This window comes from Poecile atricapillus, chromosome 3 (genome assembly GCF_030490865.1).
Source record: "Poecile atricapillus isolate bPoeAtr1 chromosome 3, bPoeAtr1.hap1, whole genome shotgun sequence".
Lineage (NCBI taxonomy): Eukaryota > Metazoa > Chordata > Aves > Passeriformes > Paridae > Poecile > Poecile atricapillus.
Genome location: NC_081251.1, coordinates 100,467,621 through 100,492,794, shown reverse-complemented (window position 1 = coordinate 100,492,794; position 25,174 = coordinate 100,467,621). Strand labels below are relative to the sequence as shown.

The following is a 25,174-nucleotide window of genomic DNA, read 5'->3' as shown; positions in this document are numbered from 1 at the left end:
GATATGCTGCCAGGGTCCTATTCAAAGCCCTACAACCCCGTGGGTGACTAGCTTTCCCTGAAATTTGCTAAGCTACCTTCAGGAAATAATAAGGGATGCTGTACTTACTGTGCTGTCTAGCTCAGAATATACTCTCCCATCCACGTGCGTAGTGCTCAGTATGCTTGAGCCATTTGTAGTGCAGACCTGTGGCTGCGTTTCAGAAGCACACAAGAACAGAGACTGAGACTTCAGTCAAGTACAGGGGAAGTTGGCATTTAAGCAACTGATTTGGACTGGGGGCTAAGCACATTAGTTGGATGAATCTGCTGAAACAAGCGGCAGTGAAGTAATTGATAGTGGCACCAAGAGCCAGTAGGGTTTCAGGATTAACTCTGTGATTGCAGTGAACTGCTGTTTTTACTTTGCTGTGCTAGGTCTGCTCCAAATGTCTTGAGGATCAAAATACATAAAATGATGTAATGTGGTGAGAATCTCTTCCCAGCAGCTATAATCATCTCAATTTCTTAATCCACCTTAAATGAGCTTTTAATGTTGAGATCCTAAGTAGAAAAGCTACCAAGACGTTTATCAAACAATTCAGTGACAATGCTAAAAATAGTCTCAGAAGGATCCATGCTCTTGAGCTTCATAATTGTACTGCAATCTTCAGTACAACTCATTTAGGATTTAGCAGCTCATGTCTCATGCCCACACCCTGTTTTTTCACTTACAGGTACCTGCTGGAGCAGGATTTCCCAGGGATGAGGATTGGACCAGAGCCTACAACTGACTCCTTTATAGCAGTTATGCAAGGAGATGTGGAAGGGATCGTTCCTGGAAATGCGTTGGTGGTGGATCCCAAAAAACCATTCAGGAAACTCAACGCCTTTGGCAATGCCTTTTTGAACAGGTCAGTACTCAAGAACTCTCCTGTGGAGTAAAGTTAGAATCTAATGAGCAACACAGCAAGCAATGTAAAGGGATAAGGCACTTCTTTTCCTCCCATGCACATAGCTGATGCAAAGCCAGTCCAGTCTTACCAGATGCACGTAAGTTAGTTGCTGAAGGGCTGATAAATTCAGGTGTGACAAACCTTCATTTTATTTGAACAAACAAAACAAAATGACATCACAGCCTAAGCTTATCCTACAGGAGACTAGAGGTAAATATCTTCAATACATTTGCTGCCCCCTGCTTCAGTATTTCTAGTTTCTTCCATCTGTAATCAAAACCAGGCTCTCTCCATTCCCATGCCTTACACATACAACCTCAGGTGCAAATTGATGACCGCTCTAATGTGTTTCCTGTAAAAAAGAGTAGCAAGGTGTTTGGACAGCAGCTCTGTGACACGAGGAATATAACCTTTCCATCCCCTAGACCCAGCCCAACCATGGGGAGGTTTTGGATCTAGGCCTTGCAGGAAGCCAGCAGTACACACCCATATCCTAGATGAGCACAAACTGTGCTGCAGAAGGCAACAAGCTGACTACACCCATCATCGGCGCCTTCCCTTAACACAGTGTGGGAGACACTGGAAACATGGCAGCTGCTCAGCCAAACAGCCAGGAAAGCTGGGCTGGGCTCTGGCTCCCATTTGATCTTCCAAGCTTAGAGAATGACTGTCCAGAGGGTGCAGCATCTCCTACCAGCACTGACCACAGGAGTGCTCCTGCAGGCTGCAGCAAGGCAGGGAAGGGGCCTGCAGAGAAGCATGCGGAGAACCTTGCTGGCAAGAGAGGGACCTAGCTGGACTTAGTGCTGCATGGAGAATCTCACAACACCTCAGGGTGACAGGAAGGAGTATCTGATGGCTGCACAGGAGCATCATTTGAACACATCAACATGGTCCTGCATCAGAGAGACTTAAAGAAGTTTTTGTCGTTTCATAGGGTGCAGAACATCTGCAGCTTACCAACAGTTAGGTCAGGTGAGTGTCTACTCCCTTCACCAGGGCAGAACAATTATTTTCCCTCAGAGAATAACAACAGGCCTCTTGCCTGGAGTGCAGAGATTGTGGATGAAGAGGACATAATTCAGAGTAGCTCAGCTGATAGCCAAGAACAGCCACAGCTGGCAGACAGTTCACTGCAGAGAAGGAACATTAGGCCAGGCATGGGGGGCAAAAACGCAAACACTTCTCAACTAGCCTGATGGATGTGTCGTGAAAGCAATTTGCTCCTGCTACAGCAAGGGATCTCTGCATGCATTAACCCAGTTCACTGTACCATGCTGTGCTCTTGTTATGCTTCTTCTACTCTTGCTTCTCCTGAGGAAAGAGTCAAGCCTGTGCCAGCAACAGGGCAGAGGGACACAGCAGTGATTCAGCAGCAGCATAAGTGCAGTACTTCTAGCAATGTAGGGAGTAGCCACAGCAGCCAATGCTGTCTTTTTCTTGCTGACATGCAAAAACAGGGGTTAGTGATTTCTGAACTGACAGAGGAGACACGCTAAGGGGGTCTGGCTCAGCTGTGTGAGCATCACATACTAAAAATGCAAATGCTAATGCCCAGCTAATTAGGAAATTAAGCATATGCAAGAGTTGACTCAGAGGACCAGAAATTTAGCAGGTGTAAGTCCTGGTACACCCACTGGACCAGATCAAGCTTCCCATTCCAGTGGGCCTGGCGTCTGGGCTAGGGAAGCAGAACTATCTCTGCCTTGCACGTGCCTTGCTGCTGCTGTATATATGCCAAGGCCCTGACCTCAGCTAGGAGGCTGTGAGCAAGAAATTTGCAGAAGGGAGCTCATCTCCAGGGGCCACACCTCTAAGCTGAGATAACAGTGGCCACGGGGAAGTCTGGTTTGCCCATGGATGGTTAAAGGTAACACTGTGAGCATCAGTGGAAAAGAACAGAGCAGCATGAGGCAGAAGCATTGACACAGGTCTAGCTGGTCTTGGCTGAGAGCTGGCAGCCCACAGCACTGTGTCCTGTGGGGTGCAGCGCCTGCTGCTCCAGGAGTGAGCATCCACCCTTAGCTGGGACTCCTTCCCCAGCCGAGACTGGGATCTGCTGCTTTCCAGGAAGCAAGGGAAGACTGGTACAGTCAGGATTTGGCTGGGAGACAAGAAAATTGTGCTGCTCAGAGCCTGTATCCTCCCTCCCTACATTCCCAGGAGATGGAGCACCTGCCCATACCTGGGAGATAAGGCTGCCCAGGGCTGAAATGAGGATAGCAGGTCTGCAGAATCCTGTCTCTTGTCTGCTCTTCTTGCCTCAGGTTGTTCCTGGGCATTGAGAGAAGGATTTGTTTTCCTTTCTCCAACTCTGCTAGCCAAACCCCACCTCTGAGAAGATTCCAGAGAGATGAGAAGTTGCACCTCGTTATCAGGAAGACTTGTTTGGCACCAAGGGCCTGGAGCAAAATCAGGAATCTCGCCCATTGCTTTTGTGTGACATTGACTAGGTTACAAGAATTCCCCCATCCCCAAAGTCTGTTTTGGCAAGCTAAGGAGTCAGTCCTGGTTTTGTGTTGTGAACAGCAGGAGAGGTAGATAACATGTTGCTCTTTCAGCAATGTTGTCTGCCTGTAGAAGTAGTGAAACTCTAGTTTGGCATGATGTTGTTCCCTTCATATGGCCCCAAACAGAATTAGGTCGAGCTCCCTGAGGTCCTGCAGTTCTGCTGGGACAAGAGGAGGGCAGCAGCCTTAACTTTGCCAAAAGAACCAGAATGCACTCACTCATGCTGGCCCCTGACCTTATATCTGAAATCTCCTGTGGAGTACTTTTCCTAGAGAAACCGGTGGAAAATCTCCCTGCCCCATTTAATATTACAGCACAGGGAATACTCAGGGCTGTAACAACGAAGAGCAAACCTGGGTTGGCAGGACAAGGGAATAACATGACCTCTTGAGCCTTTTGTTCTCTGCTGCTGTGCCTGGTACTCAACAGGATTATCAAGCCAGTCCCCCTCTTTTATACAAGGTATTACACATTCAGAAATGCTCCCTGTTGCCACCTGCCAAGCTGGGGATGGGGAAGCTGTAATATGTGGTGTGAAATAGCTGACAGCTTAGAGGAGGAGACACTCTTTAACCCATGAGGATTCACTCTTATCAGAATCTTGAAGTCATACAAGTAGAACAGTTGAGTTGTGGCATAACCTGGAGGAATTCAGAGGTGCAAGGGGCCTCTGCAGAAGCAGACACTCAGCCAGAGCACTGCAGGGCCCCATCTGCCTTGACTGCACATAGTGGCCCTTGTGCCAACCCCCATCCTCTGGTTCTGCCTCCTCCCACAGTAACATGTTTTTTGTGCCTGGATGTCACACCACCCTATTAATATGCATATGTACACACACACACACACACACACACACACTTAGGGCTGTGTGGAATGCCATCCCAAAAAGGCTATCCATGAAATGCTACCAGGAGCTACGGAAGTAGGTAGGCTTTTACTGTCCTTTGCTGTTACTAGCAACTGAAACAGATGAGCTGCAGCCCACAAAGCACAAGTGATGCTTCTTAGGCAGTGATTTGCATAGATACAGGACAGGGAACAACTAGCTAAAGAGCAGTTTCACATAAATGGAGCTGCAGAAGGGGGAGCAGTGACTTACAAAGTGAATGTGAATTAACAATGTCATACTGCTGTTAAAAAAGCAAACATGTCACTGAGACATATAAACAGGACTGTCAACTGTAAGAGATAAGGAGCAATCCATCTGCTCTGCTCACCACTAGCAGGGCTGTGGCTGGAGTACTTCAGCTTGTGGCATCGTGCCTGAAGAAATATGTGGAGCAGTTTGAGAGGACCCAAAGGAAGGCTGCAGGGGTCTTCGGGGATTTAGAAATGAGCTGGAAAGGCAGCTAGAGAGAACTGGAAGAGATAGGAAAAAGGAAAAAAGTAACCAGCAAACTGTTTTCTATAGAGAAAAGACTGAGGGGAGCAGGATGACAATAGTGTACATTATGACAAGAGGGGAAAAAGAAATGATTTTCCACATCTACTGTTTGTGACTGAGGAGCATTATAGCATATGAAATCTAGATTAGACATTAAAAAGGAGGATTTACTGTAAAGGTTATTAAGTAGTGGACTAGACTCACCACAAATGTTGGTGAATCTGCATTGTTACAGATTTGAAGAACAAATAACCTGATTGATCCTGCCTTGAGGCAGGAAGATAGACTGAGCAACCTCTTGAGATCTCATGCTGCCTGTGCTTTAGTACTTCCATGGTGCATTAATAGCACACTTTTTGTCTGTTTAAGACCGGATTTAAAAGAGAACAAAAGTCCTACAGAATTGCTGATTTTTTATTTTCTTATTTTTTTTTAAGCAAGTTGTTTCAGTTCACTTGAGTTCAGGACTCTACAGGGTCCTTAGCCAAAGAAAAATAAATACCACTTCTTGTTAAAATCGAAACAACACATAAATGAAAACTCAAATGTTTTCATAATTCACAATTTGGGGGCCCATATAAAAAACCTGTCATATGTCTCATCTGCAATGCATGTTCCAGAGGCAGCAAAATAGAGAAAAGTGCTTAGTTCTAGTTTCTCACTCATTTCTTTAAGTAACAGTAGCTCCAAGCTCCAATTGAAGACTTGAGAGATCAGAGTCTGGTTTGTCCCATGTTGCCTATGATGTGCAGCACATCATGACTAAGTTTAGCATTTTTTATTTTTTTAAACACATTTATTTTCCACACAGGTTTGTCTGTGCCCAGCTACCTAATCCAGTATTAGAAAGCATCAGCGTCATTGATACACCAGGAATCCTTTCTGGAGAAAAGCAGAGAATTAGCAGAGGTAAGTCCCAAGTTCAGTTCTCTTCTAAATGACTGTAGTGAAAACCAAAGGAACTCTGTATGATTTTCACTTCAAACTAGACAAGCTGTGGATAAAAGCAGTGGTAGGAGCGTCTCAGAGCTACAGCATGACTTTGCAAATGGAGACCAAAGGGACATGGTTAATCTCCTGCAGAGAATTTAAATGTTTTCAGGGAAGGCTGTGTCACAGTCCAGTATTTCCCCACAAAAGAGATTTCTATCAGAGTCAAGTAATACCTATCTGCATTGCAGAAATAATTGCTTTCAGTGACTTACTGATGATCCATAACCAAGGCCCCCACTGTAATCAGCCTGTTTTCTTGCACTGGACAGGCATCCTAAATGTAGTGCACGAACTGGACTAGGTTTAAGAACCATTGGCACTCAAGTTCCTCATTGCAGTGGGGAATCTGGAAAGCCTGTGGACACTTAAATCATAGCATCCTAGAGCAGTTTGTGTTTGAAGGAACATTAAAGATCCTCTAGTTCCAGCCCTTGGCCATAGATAGGGGCACCTTCCACTAGAGCAGGTTACTCAAAGCTCTATCCAACCTGGCCTTGAACACTTCCAGGGATGGGGCATCTACAGCTTCTCAGAGCAAGCTGTGCCAGTGCCTCACCACCCTCACTGTAAAGCATTTCTCCTCAATATCCAATATAAGCCTACCCTTTTTCAGTTTAAAGCCATTTCCCCTTGTCCTGTCACTACAGACCCTTGCAACTAGAGCTGATGAATAGCATGGTATCTCTTAGTGAACTTCAGAAGTCACTCAAACTCACCCTCTGAAGTGGGCAACATCTTTATACTTTATACTTTAAACCCAACCTCTGTGGTCACCTTCTTGCTCTGTAAGGTGATGGTGGCATAGCTTGCATTTCTGGAAGGTTCCTTAGATAAAGCTGGGGCTATGCACCATTTCATTGGAAGAAAGCCAAGAGCAGTAATCTCAGCATTCAGGTTTGAGATCAGTTCTCATGCACACTGCATATTAACAGTGCACGGTTGAGTTTCAGCAGTACAGGCTCCACCCCAAAGTGCTGAGACCTTTCCCGTATTTCCATGTTCTGCCCCATAAGATTTCAGATGACTTGTGACTTTCCAAATTCTATGACAGTTTTACATTGAAATATTTCTTGGAAACTTCCTTTTTTCTTTTAATTGAGCAGCCACCTTGCATGGAGCCAGGTCTTGTTTGTTTTGCTGGGATTTTCCACCACAGGAACCTTAGCTAGCAAAGAAGTGTCAATAAAGCACAGCTGCAGTTCACAAAAAAACCTTCACGTTAACCTTTTTCAGTGTGAGTCTCTGCACTACTAGGGGATAAGAAATTCCAAGGTGTGCCAGCCTTGATGAGAAAGTTGAAAAATATGCTGTGCAAGCTTTCCTCCCCTCAGCAGAAAGTGTTATGGAGATAAAAAAAAATTTGTATTATGTGGTGTAGACATTTTCCTATCAAAAAATGCCACTGAAAGCAACCACTTCTTCTGTGGAACTATCACAGTGAAGGAAACTTGCTTAGGAAGAAGTATTTTTGTTATTAAAAAAAAATAGAAAGAAGGTGTAGGTGAGTCAGAACGGACCCATTTCAAGCCCCTTTTGAAAATCTTCTCACTAATTCAAATGCTGACATGTATTGCAAGATTTTCCTACTTTTCAGCTGTTTACAGAACTAAAAATACCCTCCTGCAAAATACACTGGCACTTCTTGCTGCTCCTTCTGCAAAAATTTCTCTGTCAGCTTCCCACTGGATCTTGGTGTCCCATTCTAGAGCCTGTCAGTCTGACCTTGGTGCTGGCAAAGGTCATGGAACTGATCATCATCATGGATCAGGCCAGGCAGCACAAGCTTAGGAAAGGAGGTCCTGCTTGACCAACCTGATCTCCTGCTCTGACAAGGTGACCTGGATGGTGGAAGGCTGAGGATATTGCCTACCTAAACTTGAGTAAAGCCTATGATCCTGTTTCCCTCACATTCTCCTGGAGAAACTGGCTGCTCTTGGCTTGGATGGGTGCACCCTTCCCTGGGTGGAAAAACTGTCTGGATGGCCAGGCAAGAGTGGTGCTGAAAGGGGTTAAATCCAGTTGGAAGTTAGTCACAAGTGTTTACCAGAGCTCAACGCTGGGGCCAGCCACTTTTAATATCTTAATCAACGATCTGGACAAGGGGATCGAGACCACCCCTCAGCCAGTCTGAAGATGATGCCATTCTGGGCTGGAGTGTTGGTCTGCTGGAGGGTAGGAAGGCTCTGTAGAGGGATCTGAATTGATGGGATAGATCAATGGGCTGAGGCCAGTGCTGGGTTTACGGTTGGATTCAATGATCTTAAAGATCTTTTCTAACCTAAACAATTCTATACTTCCTGCAGCTACTCTGATAAATGCCAGAACATGCTTACAATACAGCTGTGCACGGTTACGAAAGTCACTGGTGTGCTTTAACCCGAGCCAATAATGCCTCTGCAAACATTTGGAAACAGCTGAGGAGGCTAAAGGGGAGTCCCAATTCTGTACATTTTTGCATGCTATACATGTTTGTAGAGCTGGAGGCCTGTCTCAGCATGTGGAGCAGGTTCTCCCTGGGCAACTTCTCTGCCCCCAATGCAATTAAGTGCACTTAGGGTAGAAAATTGGTAGATGGTCCCGGTGACTACAGTGTGTGGTCATTCGACCCTTTTGTCAGGAGGCAGCTCTAGATGGAGTACAGCCATCTCCTGATCATCCTGCCATCCCAGGAATTTGCTCTGCTGTATCTCCAGACAGACAAGGGGGCTGTCAGGACCTGTCAACTGATCTAATCACAGAATTAAAAGTACAGTGTAGGTGGGATCTTGTTTTGTCACCATTTACATCCGGGACAGACTGAAAGTGGTCATGTGGGCCATCAGATGACATTGCAATAGATAAAGGACAAGAGCTTCATCTGGTTTAGGTCAATATGGCTTTGTTGAGGCTGGAACAACTCCAGCAATTTCTGTCTACAGGGAGCAGAAGAGTCTAAAGTAGTGAGGTGCCTGTGTTTAGGAAGGGCTGCTGCCAGGCATTGGCTTGAGCTTATCTTGAGGTGTTTGAAAGGGAGTACTCACCTCCCAGCTCCCATGGAAGAGGAATAGGAAAAAGTGGTGAGGCTGACGCCTTTGCCACAAGCTTACAAACTAGCTGGCCTCATCAGCAAGTTGGTTTTGGAGATACATAGAGTAGTAACATGGTCTAGGCAGAAAACAAGACAGGGTTAAAAAATGCTGACACAACAAAATTCTTCTGCTTCTTTTATACCTTCCCAGCCTGCTCAGATTTCATTTGGGAATGAAGCAATACCTGAGGGAGTCTTACAGAGGTTTTCCAAGAGACTTTGGAGTTTCTTAACTGCTTGCAACAGGAATGCTTTTCTTACCCCCATTGCTAGTAGTAGGTTCTAAGACCCTCTGACTGGGGTACCTGGGATGCAGTATCAGGGAAGAGAGTAGACAGTGAAGCAGTGTTCTGTCATAAATTTGAGGGGGAAAGTAAAGATATAAAAGATGTGGCAGGCTTTCCCAGCCTGCCCATCCCATGAGAACCAGCAGTGTTTCTAAAAATAGGAAATTCCTCTCAGTGGGAACATCACAAGTCCGTCTCCTTCCCCATTAGATGTCAGGAGCATTAGTTAATCTATACATTGTCAGCTTAGCAGAATACCACACTGTCAAAGCTTAGCAATCCATGAGAGGCACCTTATACCCCTGAATTTCAAAGCAGTAGCTGTTTCTGTTATTGCATCCATGTTTCAAAGAGCAGGAGCAAGGGAACAGGGTTTAAAAGATTGATTCAGGGGCCAAGTCCAGGTTCTGAAGCTTTTCAATTGTCTGAACTCAACTCTGAATTAAATTAATTGCCTTGTTGCTGTTAAAGATGACAGATCTGACAGACCCCTCATAGCCAGTGTGTGTACAAGCACAGGGTGCTGGTGTTAGTGCTAGCAGCACTCAGCCTCCTACAGCCAGCAGCAGGGCTTTGCAAATGGCCACCAAGCTTTGCTCCAAGGAATGCGGTATAATCCCAGGAAACAAAGCTCTGCACTGGCTGTCTTCCAGGACTTCATGACCATAAAGAGCCCCCTTTCTCCCACAGAGCAGCTCATGAAGTTTCCCCATAGCAGAGCTGCAGGTTTAGTCCTATCAAACAACTGAGGGTGATGCAGTCTGTCATAGCTGAAGTGCACATCCCTTTGACATGCAGTGACATCACCAGCACTGACACAGCAGCTGCTGCTGCTCTCAGGCTCTCCTAAAAAGTGTAGCCAAGGAGCTGCCTGCACTGATTTGACCTACTGAGCTCCTGACTCATGCACTACTTTATGGTGGGTGCCCACAGTATCACAGGTGTGGTAGCCAGACTCCCTGGGATGCACAGGTGTCATTTACAGGCTTTGTGGGAAATGTTTCCAGAATGTCCTGGCCCAAAGCACCCTGTCCTTCACTGCTTCTGTACTATCCTTGCCTGGAAGACAGCCATTTCTCTTCTGATCTTTTTTTACAGACTGGGGCATGAATCTATGTCCACATTTAAAGAACTAATGATTGCATTGTCTTGTTCCTTGCTCTGTGTCTTTTTTGTTATTTATTGTTTCTAGGGGAGCATGAGATGCCCATAGGGGAGTTGTTTATACCAAAGCAGCACAGTCTTGTCTGCTTTGACAATTTGATAATGATAAAAATGCCATCCACTTGGAAAGCACTGTTCTGGTGTCACATAATGAGCTCAGGCCAGCCTGCTGGGAGGGAAAATGAGGAGGGGATGACTATAACGAAATAAATGAGGACAGAGAGGAGGGCCACAGATCAGGTCATGCAGAGCCAGGACAGGAGTGAGGACTTGCTTATAATTCATCACCTTGTGCAGTGTGCCCTGCTAATGGAGCCACCTCGCAACAGGAACTCGTATGCTTCAGTGGCAGTGCCATCCCTGGGGACTGAGCCTTGCACGCTCTGCTGCCCATCTGTCTCGACCTACATCTGCCCTGAGCTGAGCAGGTCCGAGTCTGCCAAGTTCAGTGATACCTTGGCCAAGCTGTATTTGAACCCTGTTTTGGGGTAGTACTTCCTGCATATATCCTAAACGCTTCATATTCACTCTCTGTATGCTGCTTTCTCCCTTTCCTGCGTTAGCAGTGACCACAAGCTCCTAGCCAGGAGGTAAGGTAAGGGCTGGCAGTGTCATGCCCCATTGTGGCTTTCTTTCCAGTATACACTATTCCAGCATTTTCCCAGCCTTCCCCCCAGTTCCATTCTGCTGGCTTCAGTGCAGCCTAGCCATCCCATAACCAAGGGAAAAAACCCTACCCACCAGCTTCACCCTTCTCCTGGGAAAGCTGAATTCCCAAATGACCAGCAGCTTCAGCACCAGGGACACTTAGTCACTCACCAGTCTGACAGCAAGAAGAAAAATGCTAATAGCAACAGTCTTGGGCAGTGTAGAGCTCTCAGCCTGGCTGTGTCTCAAATAGCCATGCTTGGAAGGGAAAGGCAAACACCAAGGGAATTGATGTTCTCCCACTTCATGGAATGCTGTTTAGGGTACAACAGCAACAAAAAATTTTTTTTCTGAGGAGCTCTGTCACATGTGCTAGCAACAGCATGATACAAGCTAAAGGCATCCACCCTGAAAGCCTCTAAAAGGGAAGCATTTCAAATATTTGCTATAATACTCCCCACTGGTGATGTTTGCTTATATTCTGTATTTCACTCTGCCTGGGAGGGTGAAAGTGCACTGGTTAGTTTTGACTTTCCGGTTCACCTCCATTACAGCTGCTCTGCAACCTGCCTGATTTTATCACAGTCTCACTAAGCACACACTGTTACACTGAAATGCTCAGCTCTTACAGGCACACTGTTCTGCACTTCCTCTTAAAAGCAACAGAAAAATTAGCAGAAAATCTACACAGTTCTCATGTTTATTTCTAGAAATACATGAAGCCATGGCCTAATTCTTCTGACCTGAAAGCAGCATGCAAACAAAAAGTTAAAATTATATTTGGGGTTTGAGAAAGCCAAACCATTATTTTGTTTGGTACCAGGGGAAGAGGGACTGTCTCCATGATTTGGGTTGGAAATACTGATATATTTTGCAGTTCCAGAACTGGAAGAGCAAAAAAAAGTAGCAAAAAAGAGCAAGATTAAACGGCTGCACAGATATAAAGGGCTGTGCTTTTTTTTTGTTCCTATTAACATACAGCAAGCATTTAATTTGTGTTACTAAACAAGTCTGATTTTTAGAACAGCTGTGCAGCTTGTCCATTTGTTGTGCACTGTGCACTCCAGAAATATTCTAAGTATCTACTGCATTGAGGGAAGATGGTCGTGCCATCAGCCTCTCATCAATTTGCATTATTTATGCCCATCAGGCATTCTTTCAGCATCCTGAGTAACAAAGGAATGTGTTTCCTGGTCACTGGGAACTATCAGCTACTGGTGGCCATTTCAGGCCAACTTTTCAAACATGATTTCTCCTGAAATTTAAGGTATGAATACAGGAGAATTCAGTTTGTGTTTGGATGCTATAGTAAAAAAACTTCCTTGGAATCCCAGCTACACATCGACGTTGGTGTGCGCTGACTTCTGTGGAGAGCTTGGCCTGTATTCAGGCGCTTTCTGAGGTCTCAAAATCTGGCTAGAAACTCTTTTCAGAATTGGCCCAAGTAGCAGGTAACACTCAGGCCCATCTGTCACAAGTGGCAAAGGTATAAACTCGTAGATTGGACAAGTTCTGGCTGTGTGTACACAGGAGCTAAACAGGCTGTTGTAAGGAAACTTAGCTCTGGACAATGGTCTCCTCAGTTTCTCTCCACCTGATTTGAACATGTCTAGTGGGGTTTCATTCACTTTCCAGTGACATAAAGCGTGAGCCCCATCAGGCTCCCAGTCTCTTCCCCACCCTGAAGCCCTTGCAGTAAACAACATGAAAGCAAAAGGCCACACAGTCTGGTACTCCAGGTACTGGTTAATGTAAATGTTAGCATTGTTGCTAGCTAGAGATCTGCTGTGCTTTGTGTCCTCTTGCCTTTGCTTTGGAAACCTTAAAGCTTCCAAAATGTATTTAATGTTTCTATTATTTCCTGGTATGGAGGAGGAGGAAATGTGGAGCACTGGCAGGAAGATGTAGCTCTCTGAATCAGCAGCTCCAGGACAGATTATTTCTTTGAGTATAGGCGCAGGCAGAAGTGCTTGGCAAGTTGGGGCCTACTCTAGAAATTAGGGCATGCAACATTCAACGAAATCTTTTCATGCCAAAGGCCTTCTGTGTATTTCCCAACACACCCACAGAGATGCATTACAGGAATCTCTTCATATTCCCTCGGAAGGCAGCCACTTCCAGAGAGTAGTCTGGCAGCTTTTTACAAAGGTGTTTTAGGATGAGCTGCAGTGAGGTATCCAGTACCCATCCCTTGCTTTTCATCATCCCTTCTGTCCTCTCTCCTTGCTGGCACCACCAGCTCCTCGCCTTGAGAGAAACTTGTTCAGATCACTGTTTTTCCATTCGGTCCTACCTGTTTCCTCTCTGGTACTCTTACCCAGCACCCTTCTCTCTCAAGGATACCATTACTCTCTGGGTCTCATAACAGCCACCCAATCCAGCTTTCCACTTACTTTGTGTGTCCTCAAAGGGATGTGTCACTTCCCCCTCCCTCCCCTCATTTTCTTCTTCTGACCATCGTGTAACCTTCCTTCTCCTTTGCTCACAGCCATCTGTCACATTTGGGTAACACCTGCCCCTCCTGGCACATTCTCCCCCTCCAATGTGGGCTGCCTGCTTGTTTTGCAATGACATAGGTCTTCTTCCCGGGACTCTGAAGGGCTTTCAGGCAGGACGTTGCTTAGTGAGACTAAGCCTCAAAACCCTCTTAATCAATTATAAAATTTTAAGTCATAAGCTCCCTGGAATCAGCATTCATTTAATTTCATCTCCCCAGGGCTGTTCCCTCTCTAGGCAGTCAGTGTTCAGAGTGTCAGCTGTCCTGTCTTGGGATGTTGTCAGACAATCAGAGCCAGTCTCCCATTTGACAGATAGGGACACTGCCATAAAACTCCGCCTTATAGAGTGGCACAATCTGGTAAATCTTTCATCTGTACACAACACCAACTTTAGAAAGATGAGGGAAGCTCCCAATGACTAAAATTCACCAGAAAAGAGGTGAATTGCTAAAAGCAGCAGCATGATTTACGGCAGTAATAACAGCAAGCTGTAAGATATCTGGTGCAAAGCAGCACCATATTTTTTCAGCACTTTTTGATCTGACTGTTTCCATTCAATCCCCCCTGATCTCCACTACCACAGGACCTGTGGCTATGGTTCCACAAGACAGGAAATCAGTAGTATGCTTGCTACCAGTAAAAAAAAATAGCACAAACAAACAAAACAAACCTAAACCAACAGTGTAGCTACATGGTGACAAGTGCTGAACCAGTGCATGCCCACTCCTTGCTGGTTTAAATTGGCTTTAAAATCTTACAGCCAGGCAGATTTTGTGCTGGGTCAGGTATGATCCATCTTCCCACAGTCAGCATAAAGACTGTATCATGCCTGATCTGACTTGACAGAATGTAATTGCATAATCCTGCCAGATCTTGGTGAAATGCATGGTGCCAGGTATTCCAATGGTGCACAGACAAGAATTCATTAGCCCAGCCTGCCTTATGGAGTCTTGGTAGCAGGGTGACTCCAAGATCATTTTCTCTGCAGGCTGGACCCATTGACAGTCCTGCTGACTTGTCAGCTTTGTGTTAAGTCTGTTGAGTCCTTTTCATGCTGTCAGAAGGAAACCTGTCCCATGAAAAAAAACATCTGATAGAATAAAGATAGAAAAAAATTGTTTCTGTGTTCATCTTGTCCTCCTAGTACTGTTATGATTTGGATTCATTTTCTCTTCACGTTCACCTTATCTGGAGGTTGTGAAAGAAGCTGCATCAGTGATATTAGAGAATGTTTAAATATGCAGCGTATTTTTCAAACAGGGATGCAAGTACAACAGACAGGAATTACTGAACAGCAAATTCTTCCCTTTACATTTCTGTCTGAACATCCGTGTAATAATGGTTTTGCATTAATGCAGTTTTGGCAAGCAGATGGCTTCCCAGCCACCCTGTAAGTTCACAATAAAACCGTGCTGAGTTCCGTGGACAGCTTCACCCGTCCCTGAAACACTGCCAAAGGAGAGATAGTGACTGCCTGCTTTTGTGAGAGGCCTTAGCAACACCCTACAACACAGGGAGGCGTAGGGAGACATAAAGCATTTGCAGTGGAATGAGCAAGGGACAGCAGGAAAACTCCTAATTTGACTGCAGAGGAAGATCCACTCTTGGTCTAAGCTCACACAGTGATAAACTGCCAGAATAAAGGGGCAGGCCCAGTGTATCTGTGAAATGAAAAATGGGCTAGGAGGGAAGAAACCAAAGCAAGGCTATAATGCTTAAATTTAGTTACAGAATAAACCTCGTGTTTTCAGCTGTTGAACACCCCCAGCTCTGGCTGGAGCTAGGCAAAATGCCCCGAGTTTTCTGTGCCATTGAAGAGCCCTTCAAAAATGAAAGCTCCAAACTAAACATTAAAATGTTAATGTAGGACCTTATTTTTAAACACCTTTATTAATAGCTTGCCCTTAGCCATTTGCACTGTCATCCTGCTATCTAAATGCTTTAGTAACAATCTACTCTATTATACACTAAAAGCAAGACTAAAAAGTCAACCCCATGAATCACATCTGTAGCAGTTCTCTAGGCACTGTGTATGAAAACACCACTGCAGTCAGTGACTCCGAGTAGCCAGTTGTAAACAGAGCCCTGTCCCACGTCATGCTGGGTGTTAAGGAACTTCACAGCACTCAGGATAATTTTTCCCTGTTTTCCTCTATAGTGTTCCATCACTTAAGAACAGAATACATACACTTCTACCTTGTTTTTCCTGCCAGGTATGTTCATACAGAGGAATGCAGTTCTGATTAGTAGCACTGCACACACAAGGCTTGTTTCTTGCTCAGCTGGGCACTAACAGGGGAGGTTCCCCAGAGCCAGAGCAAGGGGGACATACAAGGGGAGGGGGTGGGTTGGGCTTTTGTCCCAGCATGCAATGTAAATGAGTCCGTGGTGATGTTTCAGAGCAGTCAACAGCAGGTGTTACTCTCCAGGGCTTTGTTCTCTCTTTAATAGAGATATGCAGGACAGCTGTCAGGAGAATATCTCTGAACAAGCAAAGAAGCCAGGAAAGAAAGTCTGCTAATCAATCTAGATACTTAATGAAGTCCACAGGGACATCCAAGACTCATTGTATGTTAGTGTAGCAGCTGGGAATACACAAAGGGTCTGAGCAGATATTAATTTCCTTTTCTTGCTGGGTAGAGCAACATTTATTTTTGTTAATAGGAAAGAGATGCTCAGGAAATAGATACCTTCTAAGTGCTACTGTGGATGCAGGGTTGATACAGGATAAAAATCATGAGAGCTAAGCACCTAGAGATACTTTTGGACAAACCTTGAGACCCAGGCTACGGGCAGTCTCCCAAGTCCTTAGCTAATACCAAAACTACAATTACATTTTTTTTCTATACCTCCCTTCTTTTAAATAATCAGTTCCCACTTATACTAAATCCCTGCGAGGTGGACTGAGTGTCAGGTGGAGACACTTTCCCCAACTCATCCCAGCCCCTGTTAACACAACAGAGAGTGTAACAGTGACTGTTCCTCTGCTGTCAGAGAGGAACCATCCACATGATCTGTGACAGGACATCACTGTAGCATTACAAGGTAGCCTAGAGACCATGACTGTTTTCCACTTGATTCTCCCAAGAAAAAGACTGGACAAAGTAGCTATGGTACAATTCAAACATGTGCCAGTTGGACAAGAAAACATCCCAGTCCATGAGATTTCACAAGGTTAAGTGCACAAACATCTCCAAATAAAGTCACCCTGACTCACTGCTTCCATGATGAAAAAGCAAGCTGTGTAGCTCTGCGTATGAAGAATAAACTGTCCTGCCATGCCAGATGACTTCCAGCCCTGGCAGAAGTGAACATAAAGTCTGTGTATCCTCTACCAAAGTTTGAGGGTGCATGGAAGGTCCCTGTTTGTACATCCATTGATCTGCTTGCAGAGAAACAGCTGACAGCCTGAACCCAGGCCAAGTGAAGTGAGGTATCAGCATCGACTTTGTCCTGCTGCCACTGCCCCCAGCACAGGTTAGGAAGGAGTCAGCATGCTGATCGTTGCAGCAGATTTGCAAATAGAGTAGTGGAGTAGAACTCCCTGCAGCCAGAACACCTGAGGTTAAAAAGCTGAGGTTAGCACCTAAGGTTAAAAAAGGCTGTTAATATCTGAAGCAGGATCAAGTTTATTTCAGTTTTAAAAAACTGATTTGTGACTGCGTTTGAGGTCAGACACACAGACTGAGCAAGATATGCAGCTATCAATGTAATATATTAAATACTCAGCAGGTCTTTGCCAAAGCTAATATTGATTCTGAATTCTCTGAAGTTCTGAGCATCAAATGAAGCTGAGCAAAGAGCCAGTGCCCAGCACTGCTTGCTCTTGTTAGAGGAGACATTCATGTCCTAGTAAGCAGAAGGACACTGGTGGGACAAACATCTGGCTTTCATTTGAGATTGCTGTAGATCCCAAGGAAGAAAACAGGGCAAAGTGTGCACATCCAAGAACTCATACCTCACATACCCACACTCTGCCACCCCCTTTTCGTGTAAGGAGCAAACTGTAATTGACCAAAGCTGAATACTGCCCAGTAATAATAATTTGTAATTCTATGAAAGTTCTCAGTGGCAAAAAGTTAATACCAGTTTATCCAGATGAAGAGAAAGTTCACACAGGCTTTACTTCTGACATGAGAGCCAGGATTTTACTCCAGTTTTCTTAGTCATGTGGAAGAAAAGGCCAGTGTGAAAAAACAAAGATCAGAGCTCAGCTATCCTCTCTTCTGTAGTTCCAGTCTAATGATGGGGACGCATTGGTTGCCCTCTAGGTTTTAGAGAGGACAGAAGAAAAAAAAAAGGAAGAAAAAGAAAGGAGAGCAGGAGGAAAAAGCACCAAACTAATTATCATGTATTTATTCATGAAAGCCAAGATTAAAATAGTATATTAAAGGATTTGTATGCAAATAGCATTTGCTCTGTCCTGATTTCCCTTAACAAAGTGCAGCACTCCGGTGACTCAGATAACCCCAAATGTCGCACAGCATAGGAGAGCCTGACAGAGCAGGGGGAGAGAACCAACCAGTCTCTCACCAAGACTTTAAAGAAGGATAAAAAACAACACTACAGAGGTAGGAAAAAAGGTAACTTTGTTGCTGTAATTACTATTGTTTTAGGGATTTCTCCACACACTATTTATCACGCCCTGTACTGGCTAGAGGTGGACCCAGTCTGACACTGAATCCATTGTCTTTAGTCCTGAGGCATGTGAAATTTGAACCCACCGTTCCTGGCCTGTGTCTGCCTCTGGTGTTCACAGCAATGCTGTCTGCTAAGCGTCAAGCTCTTGGCTAAGTGAACACAAATCATTTGGCTTTGTGCACATGCAGCAGGTATGACAGGATGATTAATCTGGTAAGGAAGGTTATTTGCATGCTGGGTTTTGAAATGGATGGGACAAACTTAGTCTTGCACAACTAGACAAGACCTGAGATTTATTAAGCAGTGGAGATACACATCTCAAACCAGTCTGTGTGCACATATTGCAATTATCCAGCTTTCTACAGCCTTTGTAGGCTATGCTAATGGCCAGTCACTCACAAACTAGATCTCTCTTGTTGCCACATACAAGACTTCTGCAGTAGGAGTTTGAATACAGCAGTTGCTCCTTGTTGTGCATTTGAATGAAGATCTGGAGCACAAGTTCAAGACTTCTTTGGGTGATCTCTTAATGTGGGGAGGACAAGAGCTGTCTAACTGTGTGCTGTGACTCCCACGTGAAGGACAGTGCCTCATCTCCTTAGCAAGCTACCTGCTCTACTGGCAAGGCCACTTCCTTGCAAGATTACCCTCAGCTACAGATGTAGTTTGAGTATAGCAAGTAAGCTCTCTACTCCCATGTTTGCTGCATCTCTGCTCTTCCTCCTCCCCTTGCAGGTTATGACTTCGCTGCTGTACTAGAGTGGTTTGCAGAGCGGGTTGACCGCATCATTCTCCTCTTCGATGCTCACAAGCTGGACATCTCTGATGAATTCTCTGAGGTCATCAAGGCCCTGAAGAACCATGAGGACAAGATGAGAGTTGTTCTCAACAAGGCCGACCAGATCGAAACTCAGCAGCTGATGAGGGTGTACGGTGCCCTCATGTGGTCCCTGGGAAAGATCGTCAACACTCCCGAGGTCATCAGAGTCTACATCGGCTCCTTCTGGTCCCATCCGTTGCTCATCCCTGACAACCGCAAGTTGTTCGAGGCAGAGGAGCAGGACCTGTTCAGGGATATCCAGAGCCTGCCCCGCAACGCAGCCCTGAGGAAGCTGAATGATCTCATCAAGAGAGCACGGCTGGCCAAGGTAGGTGTTGGCATAGAAGCCACAAGCATTCAGTTTGGGCTGTCTGCAGCATGCAGCCTATGGAGAAATGGTTTTGGCCAGTTCAGCTTGCAGAGCTGGTGGATCCTACTCTTTTTCCATCCCATTTAACTCAGGCCCAGCACATGAGCCCTGTGCCAATATGGGAAGAAAACAACTCCTTTGGTGTGTCAGTCATGGCAGGTCAGAGTGAGGAAGGTAACTACAGATCAAAGCAGGTAGCACTTGAAGGGATCTGGAAAGCAGTTGTTCTGTGATAGCAACTTATAATTGGGAGCAATTCAGTATATCAGAATCATACACCAAGGGAATTGATAAGCTCTAGGTCTTTTGCTTTAAACTTTCTTAGCCAGGAGAGGTATCTGGCTTAGATGGATGCAGAGGAGGTGGAGACTCACAAATGATAAATAAGCCTGTAGTACCCCTGCGTATTTGAAATAAACTGAAAGAAGTCCCTCAAAACACAGGAAAGAGCCCCATGTCAATTGAGTAGAGAGATCAAAAGATCCCTCAAAAGCTTTCAGAGCAAGGGTCTTTAATTTCAAGAATACATGCTTGGTTCGCCATTAAAAAAAAAAAGCAAGAATGTTGCTTAAGTTAAGGACTGGTATGCATACTAAAACATTGAACCTGTATGTTTGGACTGGAAAGGGACTGTTCCCTTGAAGGCCATGCCCAGTGGAAGGAAAAAAAAACCCACCACTCCCTCCAGAAAGTGCACATAAATGTCACTGTCGGTATGCTCAGGACTACACCTTGTTTTCACCTTGTCTCAGCCCAGGCAGAGCCAGAGTTGAGCACTTAGCACTGGAATAACAATCCATAGGTCCAGGCAAGCTGAGGAGCCGAGCTTGTTCTTCATAGTGAGACAAGATGTAGTCAAGTCCTAGGCACAGATGCTCTGCTGAGAAGAATTTTCTGATGTGCTATTTAACATTTGCCTTCATTTCAAATTAATTCCCTTCAGGTCCATGCCTACATCATCAGTTCCCTAAAGAAGGAAATGCCCTCAATGTTTGGGAAAGACAATAAAAAGAAAGAGCTTGTTAACAACTTGGGAGATATTTATGCCCGGATTGAACGGGAGCATCAGATATCACCAGGAGACTTCCCTAATCTCAGAAAGATGCAGGTAAGCAGTGGCATCCTGGCAAACATCCAAAGAAAGAGCATTAGAGTAACAGCAGGGAATACGACAGAGCCATGCAGACTTTGATTGTTGCCACCTGTGGGAAAAGCCTGCTGTAATGTTGAAATGTGCCTTAAAATATTTGCAGGCTATATTTGGGCATGAGCACTTCTTACACATAGAGCTCATGTGAAGCTTTACATTCATGTCTCATATCTTTGCCTGTAACACTTTACAGCAAATAATTTCTTCTGTTTATTTTTAGTTCCAGGTTCCATTTGCAAATTTTTCAGGCCTAAGAATACTGTTAATTTATAATAGAAGAAAAGCGGTGTCCTGAAAAGGCTACTTATACCACGTTCCTCAAGAGCTATATTTATCTTCTACTTCACTCTTTGTTTCTAGAAAGAAAGAAAGGAAGGAGTGAAAACTTAAAGCCCCTTTTCTATTTTAAGCAGAGAAGCAGGTTTTCTGTTGTGCAGACCTGAGACCTGGCCCAGTGTTCATGCAAGTCAAAAACTTCAAAGAACCTTTGATCAGAGCCTTGTATTGTACATTCAGGCAATGCTGGACAGTGCTGCATTGCTGCGTGGCTTCAGTCCAAGCAGAAACCTGTTCTGAGTTCTAGCTGTTGAAGTTGCTACTAGCTACCTATGGAAAACAGCATTTGCGTATTTTTTTTTCTTCTTGTAAATATACTTTCCCTGAGTTTTTGGGATGAGATCTATGGGGTGTATCCAATAGGAGATCTCTTTCACTGCTTGTTAAAATGTGTGTTAAAAAATCCTATCAATTCAGTTGGAGTGAGTAGTGCGGATTTAATGAGTAGAAGGTGAAAGGTAGAACTGTAGGTCTTTCTGCGTCTAGAAGAGAGTTCTTTGCAGGCCCTGCTCAAAGCCCTTTTGCTTAGCTGTGAAATTACAGAATCTGAGCCATGCTGTAAAGACATGCTCACCACCTCTTACAGATGTGCTATTGTCTTGATGGCATCTGAAAGATGCACTGCATGATGAGGAGTCTTTTGCAAGATGGAATCTCCTTCCCGGAGTGCAGAAGGGGGAGAGAATGTAAAGCATTGACTGGAGGATGTAGCAAGAGCACACAACCAGTTTGCCTTGAACTATTTGGTAATTTTCTGTAGGACTTAAGGGAGGATTAAATTAAGAGCAAGGCTGGCCAGGGAAGCCCCATCCCATGCTGAAAGCAGGGCTGTCAGAGGAAGGAATGCCAAGCTCCCCACTCCTCTGCAGTAGCAGGGTTTTATGAGCCAAGCAGCAGGCAGGCATCCCACTGTACACCATTACTCCACCACACACGGCCATGCCGCTCACCTCTTGCTCTGTTGTCCCATTTTAAGGATCAGTTGCAAGCCCAGGATTTTAGCAAGTTCCAGCCTCTGAAGAGCAAGCTGCTGGAGACTGTGGAAGACATGTTAGCCAACGACATCGCCCAGCTCATGGTGCTTGTCCGCCAGGAAGAGTCCCAGCGGCCAACCCAGATGGTGAAGGGAGGAGCCTTCGAGGGCACCTTGCACGGTCCCTTTGGCCACGGCTACGGAGAAGGCGCTGGAGAAGGGATCGATGACGCCGAGTGGGTGGTGGCCAGGGACAAGCCCATGTACGACGAGATCTTCTACACGCTCTCGCCTGTCGATGGTAAAATAACTGGTGCCAATGCCAAGAAGGAGATGGTAAGGTCTAAGCTGCCTAACACCGTGCTGGGCAAGATCTGGAAACTGGCTGACATCGACAAAGATGGCATGTTGGATGATGAGGAGTTTGCCTTGGCGAATCATCTCATTAAAGTCAAGTTGGAGGGTCACGAGCTGCCAAATGAGCTCCCTTCCCATCTCCTCCCTCCATCCAAAAGGAAAATAACAGAGTGAAAGGAAGGTTACAGGGGAGAGGGAAAGGGAAGGGGAAAATAAAAGATCTAGAAAAACATGTTTACTTAAATTATACCTTTAGATGTGAGATCACGTTTGGATTTATACCTACTTTGCTGTATGAAGAACAAAATCTAAAGCAGAACAAAAAAGTCCAATCCTTCATGATAATATGCAATTAACTCTTCCAGTGTGCTGTCCCTGCTTTCTAATGTGTAGTCTGTAAATATGAAGGTAAAGAAAGATGTTGCAAACTAGGAGACTCTGTTAAGCAAGAGTAGAAGAAAACCTGAAGTGGGCTGCATTTTTGGAGAGTGGAATAGGCACTAATAGAAATCTGCTAACTGCCAGTATCACTCCTGAGCTTTGGCTGCACCTTCTGCCTTTTAATGGGTCTTGCAAAATTCAGGAGACTAAGAAACCACAAGGTCTTCAAGCTATTGGCCAAAATAAAGAGCATTTCCTAATTAACATAAGCCCAAACTGAAATACTAGATACTGAACACCAGTGTTAAGAACTTTAGGAACCTCGATGCACCGTTAAGATGCAAATTTTACAAACGTTCCCCTGTCCTTAAAGAAAAATACATCAATAAAATCTGAAAGAGCTCTGAACTGGGCAGCTGGAGTTCCTCATTGTTCACTGTGGGATAGGCACTCTAGAGTTCCCAGTCATCACCACCTCCCATTCAGTCCCCAGGGGAGATTTGTACTGCAGGCATGGCCAAGAGACCCGCACCCCAGGGGAAGCAGAGGGAGGGGGCCCTAGAGGTGGACATCAGGTGGGTTGGAAGGGAGGAACACCGCTTCCAGGCTCACCCAACATTTCACAGCCAGTGGGTAGTGTTTGCTCTTTGAACAGTGGTGGTGTCCGTAATTCCTGTGAAGTGACGTGTTTGCTCTCATCGTGCACAGTGAAAGCCACAAGGCCCCATTCTCACTGTACAGATACAAACCCCACGCTGTCAGGTGGATCCATCACAAGGGCAGAACACACACGGGCACTGGGCAGAGCTTGCTCTGCTCTGTGCCTCCACAAACCTAGCTGAGATGTCAGCCTTCACACACGCTCCTCACCACACAGTAACACTTGATCCCCTCCAGAACTTCTACCCTGAGCCAAGAGACCTTCCCCACTTCTTTCATGCTCTATGAATTTTTTTGTTTCCAAGACCCAATTTTAGCAGAAATCCCTCAATTTCCTATTTCATTGCCTAAACACACACGTGCGCGCACATTCTTCTGGTTTTTGTTGTTGCTTTGGAGCAGTGTGTTGTTCCAATCCTGTTGTCACTTTATATAAGCTGAGCTCCTACTGTGATGAAAAACCAAGATAAGTATAACTTATTTTATATCTCTTGTGTTCATATTATATAGAGAAATATATTCTGTGTATGTAGGATGTGCTTAATGCAGTACATTTATCACTTGTCTTAAAAATTAATGCATTAACCTTTTTTGTACCCTGGTCCTAAGACATTATTAAAAAAGAAAGGCCAGATCTGTCTACTTCTTTATATAGCAAAATGAAATGCAGCTGAAAAGAAAAAAAAAAAAAAAGCTTATTTCTAAGTGCAACAAAGGGAGGAGATTATCCTCATGCACATTTCCAAACATGCATTTACAGATCAGCCCAGCTGGACTCGGGTGTGCACAGCTGAATGACTGGTTGACATCTGCATGACAGCTCTCTTGGCAGTCTAATCACAACCTCCATACTTTGCCAAAGCAAGAGGAATTTTACCCGTGATTCACCTTGTTCAATGTAGGGGAGAGGTAACAACCGTATTTCAGTAGAAAAAATAATATATTCAAGGAGTTTCTTCCTGTCAGTCACAGATGAGAATGCTACAAATTTATCAAAATCTGGAAAGGATGCAAAAAGTTAAATTTTACTTAAATTTTACTAATTCTACTTCTTTCTTCATTCTTTCTTTTCTGTAGATGTTCATGACAGTGATAGTTATCCCCAGAGTGGGACAGAGAAAGGCATGGAGTAAGACAGGGAGAGCAGTTAGGATAGTCCTGGGGAAGCACTCGGAGAGAGGGTGTGAGCTGTAGTAGTTGGCAGTTTCCATTTAGCATCTGTACAGGATGAGAGAGGGGTGAGAGGAAATCATAGGGTGGAGAGCAAAAGCAATAAATGCAAATTGAGGGAAAAGGCAGCAGACTGTGTCATTGCAGTTCAGCTGCCCAATACCCCCAAGTTTAATTGTCATCACAATACACATCTGCTAAGGTTGTCCAGGTCATCCTGAGGAATTTGTATCCATTGGACTCCAGCTAAGGCTGAGTAGAGCACCGTGAATCAACCTTATGTCTGTGTGGGCACAACTGTCTGATGGCCACTCATACAGCACATTGCTTCTGACAGTCTCATCATGCTGAAATTTAACTCCTTGAAAAGCAGAACATTACTGGTTCTCTAAAAGGGGATGGGAGAAGGTGAGGCCTAGTCTCATCTTCCCTGTACACTCTAGCAAGGTGCTCAGGTAGACAAAAATTCATTGTAACAGCAATTAAACAGCTTTCAGGGACCTTTGTGCCTGACTGCATACAAGTTCACAAGCCAAACCACTGGCCTGTTGTAGGTAGTAGGTTAGTTATCAGTGCCTGTCTGTAGTTTTGCTTTAGACTAATCTCAAAGAAGGGCTCACTGTTACACAGGAAACAGATTTCCTGTGTTGCTGGTAGCAGCAGTTACCCCCACACCATGGCTGGGGTATGCCAGCACATTCCACAGCTCCTGCCTGCTCTCTGCACCATGCTCCTCTCGTGCCTGTGCCAGCATCTCCAGGATGTTCCCACAGGATTCACCCAGAAGGGCCAGCAAGACAGCGGCACAGAGAGCTCTGCCCGCACAGGTC

The 25,174-nt window shown here is 45.0% G+C and overlaps 1 protein-coding gene across 1 annotated transcript in view; it reads left to right on the top strand.

Moving 5' to 3' along the window:
• Positions 1–23,806, top strand: part of EHD3 (EH domain containing 3) — a 30,299-nt gene extending 6,493 nt beyond the window's left edge. Inside the window, exons 2-6 of the mRNA XM_058836927.1 lie at positions 716–892; positions 5,641–5,738; positions 18,863–19,275; positions 20,261–20,425; positions 21,780–23,806. Of these exons, the coding sequence (XP_058692910.1) occupies positions 716–892; positions 5,641–5,738; positions 18,863–19,275; positions 20,261–20,425; positions 21,780–22,307 (1,381 nt within the window). The 3' untranslated portion in view covers positions 22,308–23,806. The remainder of the gene's footprint in view (positions 1–715; positions 893–5,640; positions 5,739–18,862; positions 19,276–20,260; positions 20,426–21,779) is intronic.
• The last annotated feature ends 1,368 nt before the right edge of the window (positions 23,807–25,174 follow it).